Source organism: Hylaeus anthracinus, unplaced genomic scaffold (assembly GCF_026225885.1).
Source record: "Hylaeus anthracinus isolate JK02 unplaced genomic scaffold, UHH_iyHylAnth1.0_haploid 11985, whole genome shotgun sequence".
Lineage (NCBI taxonomy): Eukaryota > Metazoa > Arthropoda > Insecta > Hymenoptera > Colletidae > Hylaeus > Hylaeus anthracinus.
Genome location: NW_026534333.1, coordinates 3,509,801 through 3,532,839, shown reverse-complemented (window position 1 = coordinate 3,532,839; position 23,039 = coordinate 3,509,801). Strand labels below are relative to the sequence as shown.

General features: G+C 35.3%; 5 protein-coding genes across 10 annotated transcripts; 3 read left to right on the top strand and 2 right to left on the bottom strand.

The window, feature by feature from the left end:
- The first annotated feature begins 231 nt into the window (after window positions 1–231).
- LOC128887320 (exportin-5) lies at window positions 232–6,125 on the top strand. The gene is made up of 9 exons (XM_054143093.1): window positions 232–451; window positions 983–1,683; window positions 1,766–2,071; window positions 2,139–3,542; window positions 3,744–3,998; window positions 4,083–4,206; window positions 4,290–4,626; window positions 4,712–5,081; window positions 5,165–6,125. The coding sequence occupies exons 2-9, from the start codon at window positions 997–999 to the stop codon at window positions 5,324–5,326; spliced, it is 3,645 nt and encodes a 1,214-aa protein (XP_053999068.1). The 5' UTR covers window positions 232–451; window positions 983–996; the 3' UTR covers window positions 5,327–6,125.
- A 237-nt stretch (window positions 6,126–6,362) lies between these two features.
- LOC128887316 (adenylate cyclase type 9) lies at window positions 6,363–14,270 on the bottom strand. 3 transcript variants are annotated; one of them, XM_054143077.1, is made up of 9 exons: window positions 13,940–14,268; window positions 13,225–13,524; window positions 12,364–13,151; window positions 11,689–12,189; window positions 11,351–11,605; window positions 10,833–11,284; window positions 10,563–10,718; window positions 10,250–10,449; window positions 6,363–10,158 (listed from the first exon to the last, which is right to left on the bottom strand). In XM_054143077.1, the coding sequence occupies exons 2-9, from the start codon at window positions 13,512–13,514 to the stop codon at window positions 8,487–8,489; spliced, it is 4,314 nt and encodes a 1,437-aa protein (XP_053999052.1). In that variant the 5' UTR covers window positions 13,515–13,524; window positions 13,940–14,268; the 3' UTR covers window positions 6,363–8,486. The 3 variants fall into 3 exon arrangements, with proteins under 3 accessions (XP_053999052.1, XP_053999051.1, XP_053999053.1); XM_054143076.1 differs by having other exon boundaries at window positions 11,689–13,151; window positions 13,940–14,270; XM_054143078.1 differs by lacking the exon at window positions 13,940–14,268 and having other exon boundaries at window positions 13,025–13,151; window positions 13,225–13,362.
- Window positions 14,271–14,594: 324 nt separating this feature from the next.
- LOC128887334 (transcription initiation factor TFIID subunit 12) lies at window positions 14,595–15,779 on the top strand. 2 transcript variants are annotated; one of them, XM_054143123.1, is made up of 4 exons: window positions 14,597–14,670; window positions 14,743–15,003; window positions 15,094–15,286; window positions 15,379–15,779. In XM_054143123.1, the coding sequence occupies exons 2-4, from the start codon at window positions 14,782–14,784 to the stop codon at window positions 15,504–15,506; spliced, it is 543 nt and encodes a 180-aa protein (XP_053999098.1). In that variant the 5' UTR covers window positions 14,597–14,670; window positions 14,743–14,781; the 3' UTR covers window positions 15,507–15,779. The 2 variants fall into 2 exon arrangements, with proteins under 2 accessions (XP_053999097.1, XP_053999098.1); XM_054143122.1 differs by having other exon boundaries at window positions 14,595–15,003.
- Window positions 15,780–16,199: 420 nt separating this feature from the next.
- LOC128887322 (E3 ubiquitin-protein ligase ZNF598) lies at window positions 16,200–19,963 on the top strand. Its single transcript, XM_054143097.1, has 3 exons — window positions 16,200–16,359; window positions 16,729–17,306; window positions 17,391–19,963. The coding sequence occupies exons 2-3, from the start codon at window positions 16,896–16,898 to the stop codon at window positions 19,698–19,700; spliced, it is 2,721 nt and encodes a 906-aa protein (XP_053999072.1). The 5' UTR covers window positions 16,200–16,359; window positions 16,729–16,895; the 3' UTR covers window positions 19,701–19,963.
- An 876-nt stretch (window positions 19,964–20,839) lies between these two features.
- LOC128887335 (ADP-ribosylation factor 2) lies at window positions 20,840–22,550 on the bottom strand. 3 transcript variants are annotated; one of them, XM_054143126.1, is made up of 2 exons: window positions 22,368–22,550; window positions 20,840–21,844 (listed from the first exon to the last, which is right to left on the bottom strand). In XM_054143126.1, the coding sequence occupies exon 2, from the start codon at window positions 21,793–21,795 to the stop codon at window positions 21,253–21,255; it is 543 nt and encodes a 180-aa protein (XP_053999101.1). In that variant the 5' UTR covers window positions 21,796–21,844; window positions 22,368–22,550; the 3' UTR covers window positions 20,840–21,252. The 3 variants fall into 3 exon arrangements, with proteins under 3 accessions (XP_053999101.1, XP_053999100.1, XP_053999099.1); XM_054143125.1 differs by lacking the exon at window positions 22,368–22,550 and adding an exon at window positions 22,093–22,250; XM_054143124.1 differs by lacking the exon at window positions 22,368–22,550 and adding an exon at window positions 21,978–22,247.
- Window positions 22,551–23,039: the final 489 nt, after the last annotated feature.

Here is a 23,039-nt window from a genome sequence, read left to right as displayed (position 1 = left end):
AATTTGCATTAATAGCTATTTCACCGATACGGGTATGATACCGCGACTCTTTCAGTTTTGTTTTCACAGTTCCAGTCATTCGAGCTAAAAATAGGAATCGAAAGTGAAAAAAGAAATAGGTATTTTTTTAAAATTGAGAGTTCTGATTTGAACGCGGCAAAAGTGTTTCTTTATTGTGGGGGTAACGGAAAGGTGAAGGTTGAGAAACACTGATCCAGAGGGCAGTACGTATTTTACGTGTGGTCGGTGTGGTAGGTATATGTAATCGTTCAACGTGCCGCGTATCTCTCAGAGGCGAACTTCTTTGACTAAATATAAGATCGCCGCTTATGCACGCCGCGAGTTTTTGACTCTTCGAGCAACGACCAGATATGAATTGACAGGCTGTATTGGCAGTAATTTTGCCGGACGTGTATCTTTGATCAGTCTTGATCCACGATCGCGTTACGAGGTGGGTACCTTCTGTCAAGGCATGTTCACCAGGACATGCTGTGCACATCTCACAAGCTGCTTCGCCTCGTGTTTTTCTTGCAATATAGCTAATCGACTTTGCGTCATCTAATTTCTCCGTTGATTTTTATTAATTTACCAATGTTTTTGTAAGACGTGCAAAGATTTCATATTTTTCGTAAATCTGATTTTGAATTTTCGTAAGAGCATTTTTTTGCAACATTTCAAAATTATATTTATCTTATTTTTTTGAAATTTTTATCGTTTCACGAGGTTTTCCGTATATAATCCGTAAGTATTATGCGATCAAAAATGTTAAATGAAACTTTGTTTAGATGTACTTTATTTATAAATGTGCTGCTTCAAATGATAGAAAAGAGCGTTAATGGGTTTTTATCATTTGGAGTAGAAATTGGTAAACCACTTTGTGTTTTTTATAGGTATGTTTTAGACAAAATATTATAATAGCAATTGCATGGTTTTCACATGTAATTTTATTACACTTAATTATTCTATGTTATTTTTATTACAGTGGAGTAGGTAGGAATGGAGTTCGGAGTGGGCGATGTTGCCCAAATATCAGCAGAACTTGCCCAAGTGGTTGAGGTGATGATGTCCCCAAATGTACCACAACAGCAACGTTTGGAAGTATATAATGCCTGCGAACGATTTAAAGAATCCTCCCCTCTGTGTGCACAATGTGGATTATATCTAGCGCAAAAGTCACCAAACAGAAGTTCTGTGGTTCGTCATTTTGGACTACAGCTAATGGAGCATTGTATTAAGTATAGATGGACACAAATATCACAGTCAGAAAAAATATTTATCAAAGAAAATGCGATGAAGCTACTTCAAGAAGGTACAGAACCATTACTGCAAGAAGAAGCTCATATTAAAGATGCTCTTTCTCGCGTTGTGGTGGAAATGATAAAACGAGAATGGCCACAACAGTGGCCTACATTACTCGCCGAACTTAGTCAGACATGTACTAGAGGTGAAAGTCAAACCGAATTGGTTCTTCTAGTATTTCTAAGGCTTGTAGAAGATGTTGCACTGTTACAAACATTAGAATCCAATCAGAGAAGAAAGGATATATACCAAGCGCTTAACACAAATATGGCTGAAATTTTTAGCTTTTTTCTAAGATTAATGGAACAACATTTTTCGGAGTTTCAAAAAAAGAATAATTTAGGGTGTACTTCTGAAGCAGCAGCGCATAGTAAAGTTGTACAGGTATATTTAATGTAAAAGTTTTAAGGAATGAAAATTATGATTTAAATTTTTTAATTTATGTTGAGTCATTCTTATTCGATAGGTAGTATTATCTACATTAACTGGATTTGTGGAGTGGATTTCGATTCATCATGTTATGGCAGAAGATGGTAGATTATTGCAGATATTATGTCTTCTGTTGGGAGATCCAATATTTCAATGTTCAGCAGCCGAATGTTTGTTACAAATTGTAAATCGCAAAGGGAAAGCTGATAGGAAACAGTTGTTGATTTTATTTTCCGAAGATGCTTTAAGATACATTTATGCCGCAGCAACGGCAGTACCACCTGGTACCGGATCAAACGAGTTTCACGAAAACCATTACTTGTTTTTAAAGAAACTTACACAGGTGATTTTTATTTATTTAATTAATATTCATTTTATTGATATGTAGCTAATATTAATTGTACATACAGGTGTTAACTGGAATGGCGACTCAACTATGTGCAATTTGGGGCAAAGATGATGGTTCTAGTATTCGACCAACTCATTTCAACATATTTCTAGATACTGTGTTGACTTTCACTATGTCTTCAAGCTTAACATTAATACATATGGCAAACGCAATTTGGATAATACTGTTTAAACATGAACAAATAAAGCAGGATCCATTATTGTTAACTTACATACCAAAATATGTAGAAAGCACAGCACCAAAGTTAATAAAAATAGCATATCCACATGGTAGACAAAGTAATGGAATGAGTACCTATTGTCTCGCAGATTACGATTCCGAAGAAGAATTCAATGTATTTCTTCATCGATTCAGAACTGATTTATTGGAAGGATTCCGACAAGCAACAATGGTAGCACCATTGGTAACGTTTACTTACGTACAACAATGGTTGACGGCTAAAATAACGAAAGGTATGGCAGATCTTCGATATAAAAGCGATCAGAACGATCCACAATATCTTGAATGGGAAGCTCTGGCTCAAGCTTTAGATTCCGTTGTATCAAGAATTTTATTGATTAGCGAACGACCAAGCGTACAAACTGGCCTACAACTATTGGAATTATGCCTTGGTTATTCTCCGCTAGATCCTTGGCTATTATCCGCATTACTTTCTTGCATTAGCGCTCTCTTCGTATTCTTGTCTATGTCAACTGGTTCAATGGCTATGCCAGGAGTAGCAATCTTACCGAGAGTTTTGGAAAAAATCTTTGCCGCTCTGGTATTTGAAGCACCCGGTGAAACGAAGGGTACTCGATCTAGAGCAGCAAAGAACGTAAGACGTCATGCAGCCAGTCTCATGGTAAAGATTAGTTTGAAATATCCATTGTTACTTCTCCCAGTTTTTGATCAAATCCATACAATGGTTCGCGGTTTAGCGAGAGAACCGAGCTCATTATCTAAGATGGAGACCATCATGCTTTATGAAGCACTTCTATTGATATCGAATCATTTCTGCGATTACGAAAGACAAACCCGATTTGTTGCCGAAGTAATCAGCGAAGGATCTGTAAAATTTATTGCTCTTGGACACGAAGCGTTTAAAGGTCCACTCGAATTAATGAGGTTTATCGGATTGAATGGATCACCAGTTGAAAGTATAACCGAAGATTCAGCAGGTCAAAATCGAAGCGACTTAATGATTTGTGTTTGTACAATATTGAGTGTTGTGAAGCGGTGTTCTATTCCGGATGATCCAGACCGCGCTGCAAGAGGCAGTTTCGTAGCTGCGCTTAGTGAAAGCGGAAATCCGGTATATAGAAATCCTGCTACACCACATGTGATTCCAGTACTACCGACACTCTTTGCATTGCTCAGGGCGATGAATGCACTCTTCACTCCTGCAGCATTAGCAGCTTTATCAGAGGTAATAATATAAATAATTTTATTTAAGATGGAATTGTTTCGGGGGCCAGGTTGGAGGTGTAAATATAGTTCCAAGTGAAACTATGATCGAAAAGTTTATGCTTTTAATTAGCGATCGACATTCGAATCTACATTTTGAGAGAGACTGAAACTTCGGCGACTGATACAAACAAATATAATGCTTTTTCTTTCTGTTTATTAGGGATACAAAAATGCTCACGAACTATTGGAGTCGGAAAAGGCGAACCTTTTAGGTTTAAATATAACAAATGATAATGCTTCCGAACCCGATCAATCTTCCAATACAGCTTTAGTTCGTATGCAATCGTTTCTCAGTACTATCCACGATCAGTGCTATCACATGTTGGGCAGTGGATGTCATATGATTGGAAGAGACTTTTATCAGTTACCTGGTTTGGCGCCAGCACTTATTAATTCAGTTTTCTCTAATATGGAGGTAATTATTTACTTCCTTCCTAAAAATAGAAAAGATTTTAAATGCCGTTTACACCTTAGCAAAGATTTCATTTTTTCCTTTCAGTTGATTCCAGATTATAGATTACGGCCCATCATACGTGTCTTCATGAAACCATTTATATACTCTTGTCCACCTGCATTTTATGAAAGCGTACTTGTACCTGTACTGGCTCATGTTTCTACACATAGTAAGATATGTTTACCTTTCATTTTTGCGTTTCCGTTTATTTTTCTCTTTCTGTTTATTCACAGTATAATTATATTTTTACAGTGTGTCAAAGATTAAGTGCTAAGTGGCAATATATTGCGCATCTCTATGAATCTGGTGGTTTGGATGAGGAAAATACTGATACGCAGGAAGTTATCGCTGATATGTTAAATCGGAATTTGACGAGAGATTTCGTAGATCTGTTGAAAGTAGCTCTTGTCGGAGGTGCTGCTAGCGACGCAACGCCTCCCGATACCATGGAACAAGACGTGGACGGTATGGCTATAGATCTTCCGACGTCACGTGGAAGTAGCATAGTTGCCGAAGTCGTCAGCGAATTGGGAACATTCGTCCTTAGACATCCATCTACGTGCCATAGTGTTGTTCTATGTGTTCTGGGGTAAATTTGACTTTTAATTAAATACTTATTTGTGTACATATGCCAACAGAACAAGCGTCAAATAAATAATTTTTATTATGTCTAGGGCTTTGGCTTGGAATGATTCGAACGCCAGTTTAAAAGCTACAATGTTAACCGGACCAGTTGTACGAGCATTGGCAGCTGATGGCAGTCTAACACCAGCTATGGCTGCTCACATTATGGTAGCTATTCTTCAAGGTTTACAGCTTCATGGGCAACACGAAGCCAACCAAGGTTCTCTTATAACCTTGGGTACACAAGTTTACGAATGTTTACGACCTAAATTTCCGAACATTATCGAAGTAATGCAACAAGTACCGGGTATTAATCCTACCGACCTGCAGCGTTTCGATGAAAAGATGGCTGTAGTCAGTACTAAGGGAAATAAAGTTGAAAAAGGAAAGAAAGATCTTTTCAAGAAAATCACTAACCAGGTATAGTTTGTTGGAATAATTTCGAGATTAAGGGGCAAAAAACATTGTTCTTTAAATATATGGTATACAATAATTTATTACAGCTCATTGGTCGAAGTATTGGTCAGTTATTTCGCAAGGAAGTTAAGATAGATAATTTACCACGGATAGAAGTTTTTGGAAAACCGCAAACTATACGCGTGGACGAAATCTCTAAGAATGCGAATGACAGTGGAATCGCAGCTTTGTTTGCTGGGCCTACGTAGCAGGAACTACATTTAGATAATCATATTGCGAATACGTGATCTAAATTGATAAATAATAATAAGTCATCGTGAACACGATTTCCTACAGAAAAAAGATTGAACTATAATTAAGGGAATCCTGTACTTAAGATAAGAGGATTTCATATAATAAGTTTGTTCCGAACAACATTTTATCGTTTAAATTATCTGCCAGTTTGAATGCGTGTATATAGTCTGGGTTAGCATAGCGACACAAAGGGTACTCAACGTAAATATAGAAAGGAAAAAACATTCAGATATTATGTGTATACGCGCATTCAACATCAATTGTGAATAGTTTGTAAAAAATTAAATGTTACTTGTGAAACCATCTTATTTTTGGTTCAGGATTTCGTCATATACACAAAACGTTTTGTTCAACGAGCATCTAGAGTGCGTGCGAGAGTGTATGTATGTGTCGTGTGCGTGATGTGTATAGATACGCACCTGTAACATAAGAAGGACATTCATTGCTAAAAACAGCATGCAATTATTCTGATAGAACAGATTGAAAGAAATGTCTATATATGTTAGCAAGCAATTGTATATTAAATTGCATGCATTTATTCCTATTCTTTCGAATTTACATAAAATCTCTTGTAACAATGTAAAACAGTATGACTTTCAAAGATCACGCGGTGTGTAGCACAGTTTTTGTAAACAATATTTCGCTATAATATACAATACAGAGGTTGTTGATTTATATAAAACAATTTTACAATTTGGTATAAAAGTTCATCGTATGTAATTGATTTTGGATAAGTAAAACGTGTACGTTACTTATCGCTTTTTAAAAGTGTTTACATCATAATTTTAATATTTTCGTTTTTACCGTTCAGCTGTTTGGTATTCTAAAAAATGTGAAGTAAAACATTCTTTTAGAGCCAAATCTTGATGTAGAATAATTTTTGTTGTATACGGGATACGACGATTAAATGCAACTTTTACTTGACATTTAAAATTTACAAGAATGCAGCATTCCACTTGTTTAAACGTGGACATTTTTAAATGTTAAATATTGTTTGAAAATGTAATACTTCCATGTTCTGATGTTAAATTTTTTTGTTTAGTTTAATATATTTTATTATTGCGAACAATGTAGCTTTGTAACTGTCGCATGAATGTCGAAGTAGTACATTGTACGATTACCATTACGCATCAAATAGTGACAGTACTTTACAAAATAACGTAGGAATTACCGATCAGTTGTTCAATATGTGACAATCATCACAAGCGGAATTTAGAAATCGTACAGTAAATCATATCGTAAAAGAATCGAAGCACTATCGCGATACAGATCGATTTATTTAAAATTATTTATAATAATGGGTACATAGCGATTTAAAATATTAATTTTTGTTATATCGACATATTTCGAAATGTTTCAAATATTATCGCTTGATATTACATCACGTCTCGTTCATATTAAGATTATTATAACAGAGTAGTAGTTTCGATCAACTTCGAATTTTATTACCAGTTGGAATACCGCATTAGGTACTAAAGGTTCTCCTTTAAAAAATGCACCAAGAAATACTTTACTCAATTCTTCAGTTTGCTTACATTTACAATTGTACATTCATGAAAATCACAAAACTTGTTAACTCATTTTGAAATAAGTACAAATAGAGTCAAAAACACGTTTTGTATTTTTTGTACATATGTATGTATGCTCACACTAAATGGGACATTAAAGGGGCTTTATGTTCCGAACCTCTAAACGATAGTCTTTGGAATATTATTGTAGTAAAATGCTCAAAGATATTTTCCTGTTTCTTTATATACTTTTACCGATATTAAAACAGAAGATAAACGTTAGGTAAAAAATGGAGGAATGATAATTTATGAAACGCGGCTTTATTATTGAAACGGTAATTATTGGTGTAAACCCTGAGGCAATATTACAATAAAATTCCAATAATTATTTTCTACCATATGTTCACCTAGAACAGAATGTAAACTTTATATGCAATTATTGAGTACTATGTTTTCGAGAATTATAATAACCTTAAAACAGGTTTTTCACAGTATAATCTTGACCGTGACGAAAAGTAAATGGAAAATAATTCAAAATCGCAATTGCCTAGTGTCTGTAATTTTAGCAGGATTACATGAGAGTTTTGACTATAATTTACTGATCGGTTAAGTCTTAAAAAACATTCTCTTGACAATGGCATCTTATAATTGGTCGATCAAGGACTTTATCGAGATTCCTTAAATGTCAATAAAATAGAATCAAACGCTGATTTGATATTCTGTAAAATTATAAATATTTCAATTCAAGCTTACACTCGCCACACAAAAGTTTTATCGTGTCATCAGCGCTACCAATTGAGAAATGACTGTACCATAAGTGCGGCATGTGTCTAAGATAAATGCGCGAAAATATTCATTGTCGATTGTTACTACTTCTGAATTTAGCCTGAAAAATTTGCATAAAAATCCACGATTCACCAACTGATAAGGTCTGTGTGAGACTGAAAATAACTTAACACATTTCCAAATCTAGTCTACCGTAAAAATAATTTAGACCAATTATTGCTACCGAAACCAGGAAAAAAAGTGGACCGTATAATCTCGTAGGAATCGGAAGAATTAACGAAAGAAAATATCGAAAAGCTTTCTCATACACAATATAACTAATAGTTATCGAATAAGTCACACGTTTACTAGGAACTGTCGACGAAAACCGGTAAACCGGTCATATATTCGTTCATTCGTACAGAAATCACACAAACAACAGGGACGTGTACTATTTATCTCAATAAGTGCCTCGCGAAGAATGTTCGCGATAATATTCAGGGAAAATTTCAAATCGATCAGATTTTGTACTTTGTAAAGGTAGGTTTTGGTAGGTCTCGCATTCGATGCTCTTAAATTACGTAAAAAAATACAGTGAACATTTCATTAAGAATAAATATCTTTAATGAGCGAGCAATTGAAGAATAAGGTACTTTTGGTTTTCACTTGCAACGTCGACGGGTACTTTCATACCGCGAATTCATACATTTCATAACGAGATCGAAATATCGCTAAAAGCTTAATTCAGAAATGATCGTACGCTCGATAAGTGTTGCGTGTAATCGTATAGTTTCGTAGGCAAATCGGCACGACCAGCTCGTTAGGCCACTCGAAACGTCGTTTAAGTGCATGTCGTTGTATCGTCGATATTATTCTTTTCCCCTATTAATAAAAACACGTCCATATTATCTTTACCCTTAACGTAAACTTGGCCACGTGGTTCGAACTCGTATCGTTCCGAGAGGACGTCCAAAACGTTCTTAGCCACTTGTATTCTTCCAGCTACTCCGGTAGAATCCATTCTAGATGCTATATTTACAGCGTCACCCCATATGTCGTAGTATAATTTCGTAGCACCGATCACACCGGCGGTGACATCGCCATAATTGAAACCGATCCTCAAGATCAATTTGAAACCTAACAATTCTCCGTTGAAGTCGTGTATTACTTTATGCATTGCCATAGCAAAGTCTACCAATTGAAAAAGATGCGCCTGATCGTGGTCGCTTTGCTGCCTAACTTGCGGATTCAAACCGCTTGCTGCCATAAACGTGCTACCGATAGTTTTTATCTTCTCCACATTCGAAAATTCTGGTTTCTCTAACAGCTCGTCGAAATCACCGATAAGTTCGTTTAGCACTCGTAGGTACTCTTTACCGCCCAAGTAAGATTCGTCATATAGTTCATTGAAATTCACTATGCTAGCGAAGATGATACCCACATTCTTGTGATTCTGCGAATACTTGGCGGTTGTCTTCAATTGATCGGCAACATACTTCGGTATAATATTATGCAGGAGCCAATCGGCTTGATTCTTCATTGATTGCACGCGACTTTTGTCCCGTGCCGCTACCGCGTTCCCGTGAAAGCTTAATCGATAGCTGATTTCAAACTCGCGATTCAAAAACCATACTAGCAACAGTAAAAGTATCATGTCTAAAAAAATCTCGAAACTGTACAATCTTTCGTTGTATCTGATTTCTGCCTCCCGTTGCCTCGCGAGAACAGTTCTTATTACGAAAGCAGGTTTATTGTCGAACGTTTCTTTTGTAACGGTTTCATTGACGCGATTCGCGATCGAATCGGTAACGCGTTGATTAATCGAGGAACGCGGATAATGCATTGAGCTGTAAACGAGTTGATTGCTAGAATTATCTCGACTATACGTTATGTGATTCATTATGAGGCATAAAAACAGGACACCCATGAACGTCACTAAGAAGTTTTTCATCCAGCAATTGAGTTGCGTGAAATTGCAAAAATGTACCAGACCGACCAAGATCAAGTAGCCGTAGTAATATTCGAAGTTTTTCAAATTATGTAAATTGCTACACGAATAATTGAGAAGAATAGACGTAATCGGTAAACCAACCAGAATCGCGCCGCAGGTATGCCAGGGATACCATCGCGAAAAGAATTTAAATATTTGTTGTATCAACGTTGAGTGGACCATGTCCGGATATAAAAGTTGGCGAACGCAAAGCGACACCGCTATAATTTGGATCATAGTAGCACACACGGAGAAAATTATGTAGTATAACGTCGGCTCGCAAAGTAAAAAAAGCGAAACCGTGACGGCAGTGTACACCAACGCCGATATTAAAATATCAAAATATGTATTGAACCTCGAGGTAGCAAGAGTAGGCGGATTCCCACTGATACAATCGCTAACCTTATGGGCGTTCTCTCTGTATTCTTTCTCCATTTCTTTGTTCTTGAAGAAAAGAGTCACGCTCGAAAGTGGCGGTTTCACGAAATACGAACGTTGAGAACTTACGTTATCTTGAACGCACCTACGTAAAAAATAAAGTTATTCGTTATCCAAGTAAAGCGCGCCCAACTCTGTTTAAAATGCACAAAATGTAGTTACTTTGACTTATTCACCTGATTAATTGTAGATCCGATTGTTTTCTTAACTTATGAAAACATGCACCAAAAGTATCCGTGACTGCTGGAGGAAACGGATATGGCGGTACCGAAGACGATGGCTCCTGAACGGAGTTCAACGTCGAACTAGAAGTATAATAGCCACTCACTCTGTGTGCCAATAAGTCTCCTTGAGCCATACCGTTCATCAAAAATAACTAAAACGTGAAAATGAACTGCAGGAGGAAAAGAAGTATGCCGACATTGTAGGTAAATGAAATTTTTACAGTAAGGTATTCTTGTAATAATTGTCGTATGTTTCTAGTAATACCTGCTGTTGTATACTGCTACGTCTGCTGTTACTTCTAATCCCAGAATCTTTTCTACTACACATGGAAGAGGCACGACTGAGTTGCTCTTGACCAGACAATAAAGGACTAGAAGGTATAGGGTTTGGATCCATTTCGATATCATTTTGGGACGCATTCTGCAAAGAGATACAACTTATATACAAATGAAACAAACGTAATCGAATAAATAATTTAGATTGTATTAATATGGTTGAATGTTAAAGTGAAAACTTTTTATCGACGTGATTGACCTGCCTAAATCCATTGCGATCTTCGAATGATTGAGATTCAGTTTTCGATCTTTCGGTAATAATTGCTTTGGCTTCTTCCATTTCTAGCGGAGTCATTTCTTCGGTAGTTCGTTGCCGTTGTAAATATTTCCACGGTTTGTTCCTCGATTTTTTCTTTCCGTAACTAGCAACAGATATCGGACTTTTATTCACATTTTCCTTGTCATCCGCAATGTCAGTATCTCCATTTTCTGAGTCTAGAATACTCGGTAGAGAGTTTGCTTTCATTCTATAATTACTTGCATTAGTGACCATATGAAGATAATGATATTTCGACTTAGATTGACTATTGCAAGAGGCTAAGCGATGACGCGACTGCATCAGAGGCGATATACTTTTCGGAGATGCGATATTCGTTATGAATTGGTTGGCGAAATCCGATTTTCTGCCTTTGATGAAATAAGTTTTAATACCTGAAATAAAATAGTATTTATCACCGTTTATACAGATTCGTAATCGAATGTAAACAGTTTACATACCATTTATTACATCCCCTTCTTCCGTAAGATATCGATCATCAAGAAAATTCAACGTATTTTCACTTAAATGAACTCTTCCTGGTTTCCCTGTACTCTCTAATTTGTTTGCCAGTGTCACATCGTTAGACCATACATCAAATTTAAATCTTTTAGTGCCTACAATTCCACAGAGCACAGTTCCAGTGTGTACTCCGACTCTCATATTAACGCCTTCTCTTCTCTCAATATCAAACTGCTTTATAGCTTCTATCATAGCTGAATATACATAAATTACTTTTTATTTGTGAATCACTTTTTTATAGTGTAATAATTATAATAATAAAAGAGGGATAAATTACCTAATCCCATTTCAATGCAACATTTTGCATGATCGGGTCTCGGTTCCGGACATCCACTTACACAATAATAACAGTCTCCCAATGTGGAAATTTTCTCACATCCGTGATGTTCGCATAAATCATCGAATCTTTCGAAGAGATCATTTAAAATGCCCACTAACTCTTCCGCAGTCTTATTTGAGCTCATTCGTGTAAATCCAACGATGTCAGCGAATAGAATACTAACATTTTCCATTGAATGCATATTGAATGGTCGAAATAGTGAACGTATATCTGTATTATTGGACGGTATCGATCCCTTTTTTAAAGAATCTTCACGCTCCCTCTCGCGCTCACTTTCTTCCATTAACCAGTCCGCAACTTTTGGTGGCATTACCGAGTGAATCATTTTTTCTTTAAGTTGCTTCTCCATTTCTAGCTGACGTCGGACCAGCAGGGACTGGCCAACTTTCATAAACGTACCACGCATTCTTACAAAAGTCATTATTAAAATATGTATACCTATCAGATGAATGCAGATTTGCATTAGGACTCTTATTCCAAGACTCGTAGAAAAATAATTATCGTCCGAAAATGATCGGTTGGATATGTTACTACTTAAGAAATAGTTGGACATTTCACCATTTCTATAGGTCAATACACTTTCCCCCAATACCGGGGTTGTATTGTTTATACCTTTGAAAATTAGGCCGTCCGTTGAAGCATTAATAGTGGAATTAACATTAGCTATCGTCGATATTATGCTGGAATTCAAATTTTGGAAAACGTTTGCATTGTTCAAAACTCCAGTTAATCTGTCCACCATAGTTTCATGGTTCGACGACTTCAGTCCGAACATGGATAATAGTTTTGAATCCTGAGAATATGGTACTGGTTTTACGTTTGCTGTTATATATTCGTTGTCGTGCATCGCGTTTGAAAACTGACTGTCATTGAAATTTCTTAAAGAAGAGTACGTAGCTGCTGCTATTTTGGTATAATCTAGTACTGCATCGTTTCCTGTAGAATTATTTGATAAACTATGTTCACTAAAAAACTTTTCTCTTGCTGTTTTTGTACCATATAGGTAGGCAGTCAAAAATTCAAATAAAAAGGAATAGACTGTCGATATCCCCACGCAAACATACAGTGGCATTGGCAACACAGTGTAAATCAATAGTAAAATCTCAGAACATAGTGCAAAATGTCCGACTAGAGTCAAGCCATCTATGTAGGGTGGTACTATTGCGAGAAAAAGTAAGGACAGGATGCAAAGCATAGATGCAACCGCTAGTGAAATTGGTAGTAGATAAGTTTTGTAATAATCTGTATGTGTTAAATACAAGACCACCGATACCATTGCTCCGACAGTTGTGAAAACTGCTGCTATGGCTGGCCATGTTGTAGTATCATGTTTTGTTCCAATTATGACAAAATATGCCAACCATGATAAAGAAACCAACAATATATAAGTTAGGGCATACCTACAATAATACAAATTTATGTAATATTAATAAATTGAATCGTATGTGTATTGACAATTATTCTGGTACATACCGGAATCTTAATCTAATTTGTGGAAAGGCACTTCTTTTAAATTGTTCTTCGAGTATTTCTGAATCGAATTTAGGATTCCACCAAGATCTGGGTGCTGCACGTTCGAATGGTACTGGAAGGCTAATTCCACAACATCCAAGCCCTTGACCACTGTGTGCCAAATACGTTTGAATATAGGGTGCTAAAGATATATGGATTTCATCTGTTGCATCTTCGCTGTTATCCTTAGCTCTTGTAAAACTAACAGACGAGCTTCGCTTTCGATTTAAAGGAGGAGTCATAATTGACATTGAAATAATACTGAAAATAGAAATTATTTAAGTTTATTATATCGTTTCTACAACAAAAAAAAAGTGGATATTAATCATTTTACGTAATAATATATAAAAGAGGAAAATAAATTGCGCGAATGTATATGCTACCAATATTGTTTCGTTGTTTGTTGCAAAATAATTGATTTCGAGTAACAATACGATTATTAAGTTTTGAAACCATTTAAAAATTTTTATTTCGCATTTATACCTTAAAGAAAAAGTTAAAATTATAATCGATAGACGACTTATCCAATTATTAAGAAGGTGGTTATGGAACGTTTATTTCAAATGACAGCGAGCTCATTAACTTAATCTACGATGCATAATACCGCGATAAAAACGAAATATACAGTAAAACACAATAATTTTTCAATAGAGAAACTTATAACCAATTAATTCACCTCGATTACTGGCGAAATCGCCAAAAAACTAAGGAAATCATCCTCTCTGCTGACATCGGAGATTTTTCGTGCGATCAGCTTGCTTCGAAAAATGTCATCTTGTTTTTCGTATTGTTTGCGTGGCGTTTACAGCGTTGGCGAAGAAAAAGTGTTGCTTCGTATGTACACAAAACCTTAGACCGTATTCGTTGTGATGCGATTATAATTATGTTTTATTAAAAATTATTGTTTGAACGTTTCGAATTTTCTCTTCTAAAATGCACCATAGCCATCTTGAATCTATCGATGACAGCGCCCAAGAATAGAAAATTCATGCGTTAAAATTAGAGGGCCACAAGTCTGAGAGGCGCGAACCCTTTTATCGACTGCGATTGGCGGTCATAAGTCTTGATTATAGGGATAAATGTGGTTTCCTCTATCGCTACTTTGGCGCCATAACATCCTACTGTGAAGCTTCTACATCAATAATTATTCTACGGTTGTAATCAAATGTAAATATGTAGGTACACCGGACTACAAAAGAGCTATCGCAAAATACTAGCTCTAGGGATTGTAATGGTCCCTAGTATTAACGACAAATACGCCACTTGAAACTTGTGGTGAAACTTGTAAAGTTTTCGTGATAAATGATTTCAGTATCAAAGTCAATCAGAGTATTTCATGCTCGTTTCGCACATTAATATAGCAGAGTCGTGGTTGGTCTGATTGCAACAAATGGCTGTGTTTTACAGGTTAAAATTATGTGAATCTTTTTAACGATAACGAAGGGAACTAATAATTGATGGGATTAAAAAATGTCACAGCAAACTAGTCTCGCACAGACTACAAGTGCAGGATCAGACATGACACCTGTGCTTGGCAGTATACAATCAATTGGACCTAATACTCAGGCATCGTCTACCGTGTCTAATATACAAAGTGGCAATGCAGTAGTACAGATTTTGCAGCCTCAAACTCAATCTCAACAAACGCAATTTATAACGCAACCACCAAAACAGCAAGTAACTCAACAACCTTCTACACAACAGCAACAACAACAAAGTTCCTTCAATGATTTTCCACAGGTATATTAACCCTTTAACTTATTGGAATCATCTTTAAAAAATCGGAGATAACTAATTATTTCTGGAATTATCAATTTGTTCCCCTTTTAGTTTTTAACTAAGACCCGGCTACAAGATCTTGTCAAGGAGGTAGATCCCACTGAACAATTAGACGAAGAAGTCGAGGAAATGCTCTTACAATTGGCAGATGACTTTGTGGAAACAACTGTAAACGCTGCATGCTTGTTAGCTAAACATCGTCATGCCAACACTGTAGAAGTAAAAGATGTTCAATTACATTTAGGTAATTTTTTAATTTAATTTAAATATTTTAACAATACTCTAAGGTACTAGCTAAACAAGAAGTTTGACTATACGTAAATTATTTGTTTTTAGAAAGAAATTGGAATATGTGGATCCCTGGTTTTGGTACAGACGAGGTGCGCCCATATAAACGAGCAACGGTCACAGAGGCTCATAAGCAGAGATTGGCACTTATACGAAAATCAATCAAGAAATATTAGTCTTCCTACATATTTTACCTTCTATATCTGTTGTTATTTTATCTTTAAGTGACAATTTTTTTATATTTACATGACAGTATGTTTATAATAACTTCGTCACGGATAGTTGTAAGGCAATGAAAATTACGAATTGTACATGGTTTTTGCAATGTATAATTTCAAGTATAATGTGTCTTTAAAATTGAATAATAACTAAAGTACTACTCTTGAAGTAAATTAGTAATAATAGCTTAAGTATGATACAAATAAGGAATAGATAAATTGAATATTAAACATGTATTCTTCTCCCTTAATCGAATGGTAAATAGGTTTTGATGTTTGTAAATTTTGTGATATTTCAAGTGTACATAAAATGAAAGATTTTATTCTTTTAAATTCAAATATACATTTCGTTTAATTTTTGTAACATTATTATAAATTTAAAATTTAAGTGTATTTGTTTATTCGTGTAATACTGTGCGCTTTGCATTTTTTAAACAAAAATAATGTTTATCATTGCGATCGACGAATTCGCTAAATTGCCAAAGCATGAAAAAATTTGTTTTTATACGAGAACAATTATTTCGTTTTGGTTCCGTGGGAAGTGTTACGTATATTGGCTGAGAGTTAATTAATATGTTAGAGACTGAATTTTGAATGAAATAGGTACTAGGTTTAAATCACTAGTCCATCTAGTGACTCTTTGACCGACTATAACACAAGAAACCGGAACCTGCCTGCTCATCGGGCTGAATTCATCAAACTGACATTACATACTACATACCATAGTCTAGTATATAAATCGTGATAACCTTTTTCTTTCAGGGACGTCCTGTGAGATTTACCATCTGCTAACTGGAACATTTTCCAGACGGTACTACTTAATTTCTATATTCGTATCTCTCCTATAAAACAACATCTTTAGTCATTTACGAGACAACATTTCCATACTATTAATATCCAAAATATAAACAGTTCTTTTTTTTATCAAATACTCGTTCCGTCGCGATTCTAGTGATTGCGAAGTATCATTTGAACATGCATGTCTTTATCGTACTAGTTAAGTAAAAGACTTATACCGAGCAGACTTTACGTATTTGTATTGGTATTTGGTCGGTCTAAATAAAGTACTTCTGTGATAATTGATTAAAGTTTATTCGCAACTTGCATTTCATCGTAGCAGCGAAAATTATATTCGTGAAGGTTTAAATATATCGAAATTGAGATGTCAATTTTGTTCCAGATTGTGCAGAGTGTTATAGAGGATAGTACAATTTGTTACATTGAAATCAAAAATTTGCCAAAAATTGGATAATACCGATATAAAACAACAATTTATAACATTCTCCGAGCAGAGTGTGTTTGAAAAAAAGATATTGGTATTTTTCAACGGAAATTTTATTAAGAAGAATGTCTACCAATGATAGTATGAATAGTAACACCTGTGTTGTGTGTTATAAAAATGTTGATATTTATAGTATCGGTATGTGCGAACACCCTGTGTGCTACGAATGTAGCACTCGAATGAGGGTACTCTGCTGTCAGAATGAATGTCCTATCTGTCGTCAAGATTTACCAAAAGTTGTATTCACGAAGGAGATAAAACCTTTCCGTTTTCTACATAAAGGCAATTTGTTAGACACACGATACAATATCTATTTCGATACAGCCGATATTCAAAGTAAATTTTACAATTTATTGGCCAACAGTTGCAATATTTGTAAGGAAAAACCTGTGTTTAATAATTTTAACAGTTTGAAAGACCATATGAGACATCAACACGAGCTGCATTACTGTGATCTTTGCGTAGAAAATTTGAAGGTAAGTAAACGTTATTTTACAGTATACATTAACGAGTTCTTATGATTTCATGGTTTTCAAGAAATGTTTATTTTTTTCCAATAGATATTTTCTCAAGAAAGGCGTTGTTACTCGAGATCTGATCTTGCACAGCATAGAAGAAAAGGAGATGTCGACGACAAAAGTCATAAAGGACATCCGTTATGCGAATTTTGCGATCAACGGTATATGGATAACGACGAATTATTTAGACACTTAAGACGTGATCATTTATATTGTCATTTTTGCGACGCGGATGGTTTACATCAGTATTACAGCTCGTACGATTACCTCAGAGACCATTTCAGACAAGAACATTTTTTGTGCGAGGAAGGAATGTGTTCAGAGGAAAAATTTACAAGTGTCTTTAGGACCGACATAGACTTTAAAGCGCATAAAGCGAGTATTCATAGTAAACAGCTGAGTAAAGCTGCCGCAAAACAAGCGAGAACTTTAGAGTTAGAATTTACTCTAGCTCCACGCGGTGATAATCGAATGAACAGAAGAGGAATGTTAGGTGCATCAACGTCCAGAAGTTCGAGAGATTATAGCGGGAGAGATTATAATCTCAGGGAATATCAGCAAACGATAACACCAAACACTTCGAATGTATTTGTATCGAACAACGAACCTACTTTTGTACGTCAGCCATCCGTAGATGTACAGAGTACAGAAGAATTTCCAACACTGGGTAATACCGCACCTATCGTACCTACCATAACTCAAAGTAAAGGTAGAGGAAACGTAACGATTCGTAGCACCATAAGACCGCAGACTCTCGCTGTCACGGATGAAAACTTCCCTGCATTGGGATTAGAATCGGGAAGTACGAGTATTTCTAAAACTGTTAATTTCAGTGTATCCAGCGGTAATGCTTCAGGATCGAGTACGCAACCCCAAAAGAGTACAACTTCCAATGTATCTATTCAAGTAAATCACGAACCAAATGGAACGGTCACTACAAAAGTTTCGGGTCCTAATATTAGAATTCGTCCTGCACAACTTTCAAGGGAGTCTGACTTCCCTGCGTTAGGTGGTGCAGAACCATCGACTAGTAATACAAATTCAGCTCAATGGAAGGAAGTTTTACAGTGGACCTGTTCTAAGTCCGCGTCGACGTCTGTACCGAAACCTAAAAAAGTTGCATCGCCGCCTTTGGTACCTTCACCGTTATCTACTCAATCTGGAGAAGATTTTCCTACATTGTTGAAGACGTCCAAATCAAAGAAGCAATCGATAATCACGGTAGTACCTTCTTGGACTCAACCGCAAAGTTCTAACAATAGTAATAACGCGAAAACAACTACTGATTTAACAAAAGGAAAAACAAAAAAGAAAAAAGTTAAGCAAAATTGTAATAATAACGGTACCAATGTTAATGACACTAGCAGTTCGAGAATGAATGTAAGTACTGTTGTTGTAAGGAAAGATTGCGAGACATCTAAAATATCGAAAAATATGGATATTGTACAGTCAAGTTCCCAGTCTATACAAAATACAGATAACGTTAGCAACAGTGAAAATACATCGAAAAATATAAATGTGCAACATTCAAAGGAAACAGAGCAAATCAATAAAAAGGATAAAAAGAAACATAAAAATTTGGATAACGAAACAATTGGAAATACGGGTACAGATAATAATACTTCCAACGGAGTACAGAGGAAACGTACTGAATTAAAGATAGATAGCTTAAATTCTACTAACAGGAATGTACGTCGTGTAGAGGAATTTCCAGCTTTAAGTAGCAGCAGTTCCAAACCACCTGGCTTTACAAATCCACCGCCTGGATTTGGAACAACTACTCCTCCACCACCTGGTTTTTGTATAAAATATAATAGTGTGGATAAAGTTAACAGTAGTAATGGATTAACATTTACAAATAGTTCTGGAGAGAGTTACTCGATCTTACCAGATGATAGTAAAGAAGATAGCGCGTACAATTACGTATCTCCTCCAGACTTTCAAAAACGGAACAAATGTCTCGTGGCCAAAGTTAACGAAGTTCTTGTGCAACAGGACCAGATCGAGGAATTTCGGTATATAAGTGGATTGTTTCGCCAAGGAACATGTAACGCGCAAGAATATTACATGCATTGTCGCGAAGTTATGGGTCTTAGCGCTTTTGAGACCGTGTTTCCAGAGCTTTTAGTTCTACTTCCCGATATCGCAAAGCAACAGGAACTATTTAGAGTTCACAAAAAAGAAAGTGATAATAAGATTAAAGGTTTAGAAATTTGTGCAACCTGTGGCCAAGTTTTGAAGAACGGTCCTGATTTAAGAACACACGCGACTAGTCATACATTAGAAAATCATTTTCCAGCACTTGGAAAGACCAGTGTGCCGCTTCAAAAAAATTCTTGGGCACGTAAATGAGTATAAATCTGTTCCTTTAGTTAACTTGCAAATTCTGTCAAGACAGTGAAAGATGCGAATAAAGGAACTATGTTGAATAAACTATTTTTGTGAATGGCATCATTGTAAAATAATCACAATTAACTCGAGGTTAAAACATATGGTGCATATTCCAATTGTCGGTCTTAGAATTAAAAGTTAATTTGAACAAATTAATTATCATATTACATTTGTTCAACGACTTGTGTGATTGCTGCCTAAAATAAAGAAAATTTGTTATCGAATGGTTGTACTAATAATTTTATGAAGTATAAATATAGCAAAGAAAGTCAATAATTCTCTATGTGTGATAAAGTTTGTGTACATTAATTTAAACAATTTAACACCTGTGACATATTATGAATAAGATATTCGTATGGAAATCTTGTATTAAAATGTTTGAATCAGTTCCCTATTTCGCTGTATCTTAAAGTTACTCTGTACATATATTCTATAAGTAGAAAACAAATGTCTATAATTTTTTCATTGTGTTGTATGATATAAGAATGGAATAGAATATTATGGTACATAAAAAAACACTATGTATTAACAAATTATTTAACGCATTATGCATTATACAGTGCAGCTATCGGTAACGTACCGTTTTGTACTATAATAAAGCTATTATATCGAGTTACATAATAAGACTATAAACTACAATTTTCTTTTCCACTTCTTTGTTTCGCGTATTTTATTAAAGAAGACAGCAATGATGGAACATGAATGTAGAGTAAGTATATTTCATTTTATATCTTTATTTTTAAATTCTTTTCATCGCTTACAAGTAATACTTTACAATAAGAATAATTATCTTTTCAAACAAGAAAAAAATTTGTAAATTTTAATAGCATGTAATGATTGTTACAGATAAAAATTTTTTAAATGCTTATCTCTATGACTTACTGGTAGTATTATTCATTCTATAATTTATTACTTAATTTTCGTTTGAAAACAGGATAGCAAAAATGGTATATTAAATTATGTCATATATAGTTCATTTCTAACTTACTGCATAGACGCAGATTAAAGCGCATACAAGTATAAAAATTCACTTATACTTTCTCCTTGTTAGTAGCAGAAATTGTTAGTAATATTCCAGGTAAGCGATATCCATAGTAGACTTCTTTAAAAAATGAGAACAATGTATTTACTGAAATCAACGTAGAAATATTTCTTGTTTATTTCAAAACTCTATACATTTTCAAGTGAACTTATAACTCTACAAGTTAAAATCGAAAATAGCATACAAATAAAATGTAACCGATAAATTCACACGCTTATCTAGTTCATAATTTCTTCTCTATCGATGAGAAATTTCATTTCAAACGTGAAACCTATATAAGCTTTACGATCATTGAGTCGGTCGAGTTACTCTATTATTCCAAGTAGTTTTCTTCTTAGAAATTAGAATCACAGTAGTATTAAATCGTACACATAGTGCATAATCTGATAAAACGGAGATTGCAACCTGTCTTCTACGTCCATGCTTAATGAATAAATTGTTCATGAAGAATACAAATGCGACAGTGCTTTATCACTTTTTGGCTAATTCGTTACTCAACCAATCGAGTCCCTCATAGAGTCCGTGTCCTTGTGTAGCGCAAGTGCTTTGGATATACCAGTGACGCCCGCTCAGTGAATTAAGTCTCAATTTATCTGTAAGTTCTGCAGCAGACATGGCATTGGGCAAATCTTGCTTATTAGCAAAAACAAGAAGAACTGCATCCCGCAGTTCGTCTTCTTTCAACATATTCGCTAATTCACGTTCAGCCTCTCCTATACGTTCGCGATCATTACTGTCAACAACATAAATGAGGCCTTGCGTGTTCTGGAAATAGTGTCTCCAGAGCGGTCTGATTTTATCTTGGCCACCCACATCCCACACCGTGAAACATATATTCCTATATTCAACAGTTTCAACGTTGAAACCAATGGTAGGTATCGTTGTGACAATTTCACCAAGTTTCAATTTGTACAATATGGTAGTTTTGCCAGCAGCATCTAGACCCACCATTAATATTCTCATTTGTTTTTTACCAAAAAGCTGGGTGAATAGGTTGCTGATCATTAGGCCCATTTTGTTTGGGAAGACACCACGCACTTGAAGCGTCCAAATTGATACTTTCCTATCGACAAAAGAAACTTTAAATTAGCCACGCGATAGGACGTTTCGTAGGTAAATGCAATATTTCGCATAGGACACCAATATTCTATGATTTTTATGATGTGACGACGTTTACAATAATGCCGTTAACACACCTTACGGACAATAATAGCAAACGTCACCTCACGGCGGCTTATTATTCCGGAAATAGTTGGCAAAATTGGCCACGCACGCCAACTCTTGTTTAAAAGTATCGAATGACAATATTACCACAGAATTTAATCCAATCTCTCTTTTTGGAATATCGAATTCTTCGAAGTACAAGCGGATATCGTTAAAAAAATTCACATAAAGTTATTTCGTCATTGGAATGCACGAGAGATATTATGGCGTGAACCGTACATCGCAAATCCTGTCGTCTGCCATGTAATCATTCTCCACATACCCAAGCGCGCAATTTAAATATAACTTTCTCTAACGTGCGCATTATTTAATATTTTTCTATACTATTTTATACGTATGCTATTTTCATATTGTTTACGTACCAATTTGTCTGCACTGTGTTTTAGTATAATATTTAGACTCAGCAAATATTGGTGCCTGAACAAACTTGAAAATATCCTATAAAATTACTCGAGTATTTGAAACCTGTTCTACTCATGGACAAATTTACGTGGCCTTTTCGCGTTTCACGTCAAAACAAAAGTTTTTCGTGTAGACGTCAAGAGAAAAAACGACAAATGTTGTCTATAAAGAGATTTTATAAGAACTCGGTTAAATAGAACTTTTAATATACAATTGAAAATTGCTCCCAGGCAAAACCGAAACAGGTCATTAGTGAACAATAAATTGGTTAATGTATTCATTTATACAAAAAAGAAATAATTAAATAAAAAGTAGTTTACATTTTCCGCATAAAATTTGTGTCGCTATCTGGCGACGAACAACCGAACTATTTTTGGATATAAAAAAAAACATTGTAGGAGTACTTGTATCGCCATCTAGCAGTGAACAAGTGAAACTAATCGGCAACAAACTTGGGCATTCTCCCGGTAGAGGGCGACAGAGGTTTTGTAGTTTTTTTTTAAATATCTGAAAACAAATAGGTGAACAATCATTGCAATATTAAAATATAAATGAGAATCATTTTTGAGCCCTGAACTCTTAATTTTTCAATTAAAAAAAACAAATGGCTCCATCTACTATTGCCAGGGGAA

Excerpts from the sequence above, each read along its gene's own strand:
- LOC128887316 (XM_054143076.1), bottom strand. The coding sequence starts at position 13,514 with ATGTCAATTATGACTCCTCCTTTAAATCGAAAGCGAAGCTCGTCTGTT. Across the intron at positions 11,285-11,350 it reads AGAAGGGGATGTAATAAATG|GTATTAAAACTTATTTCATC; the intron begins GTATGTAAACTG and ends ATTTTATTTCAG. Across the intron at positions 10,450-10,562 it reads GTAGCAGTATACAACAGCAG|TTATTTTTGATGAACGGTAT; the intron begins GTATTACTAGAA and ends TTCACGTTTTAG.
- LOC128887335 (XM_054143126.1), bottom strand. The coding sequence starts at position 21,795 with ATGGGCCTAATGATCAGCAACCTATTCACCCAGCTTTTTGGTAAAAAA.
- LOC128887334 (XM_054143122.1), top strand. The coding sequence starts at position 14,734 with ATGTCACAGCAAACTAGTCTCGCACAGACTACAAGTGCAGGATCAGAC. Across the intron at positions 15,004-15,093 it reads CCTTCAATGATTTTCCACAG|TTTTTAACTAAGACCCGGCT; the intron begins GTATATTAACCC and ends TTCCCCTTTTAG. Across the intron at positions 15,287-15,378 it reads AGATGTTCAATTACATTTAG|AAAGAAATTGGAATATGTGG; the intron begins GTAATTTTTTAA and ends ATTTGTTTTTAG.
- LOC128887320 (XM_054143093.1), top strand. The coding sequence starts at position 997 with ATGGAGTTCGGAGTGGGCGATGTTGCCCAAATATCAGCAGAACTTGCC. Across the intron at positions 1,684-1,765 it reads CGCATAGTAAAGTTGTACAG|GTAGTATTATCTACATTAAC; the intron begins GTATATTTAATG and ends CTTATTCGATAG. Across the intron at positions 3,999-4,082 it reads CAGTTTTCTCTAATATGGAG|TTGATTCCAGATTATAGATT; the intron begins GTAATTATTTAC and ends TTTTCCTTTCAG.
- LOC128887322 (XM_054143097.1), top strand. The coding sequence starts at position 16,896 with ATGTCTACCAATGATAGTATGAATAGTAACACCTGTGTTGTGTGTTAT. Across the intron at positions 17,307-17,390 it reads TTTGCGTAGAAAATTTGAAG|ATATTTTCTCAAGAAAGGCG; the intron begins GTAAGTAAACGT and ends TTTTTCCAATAG.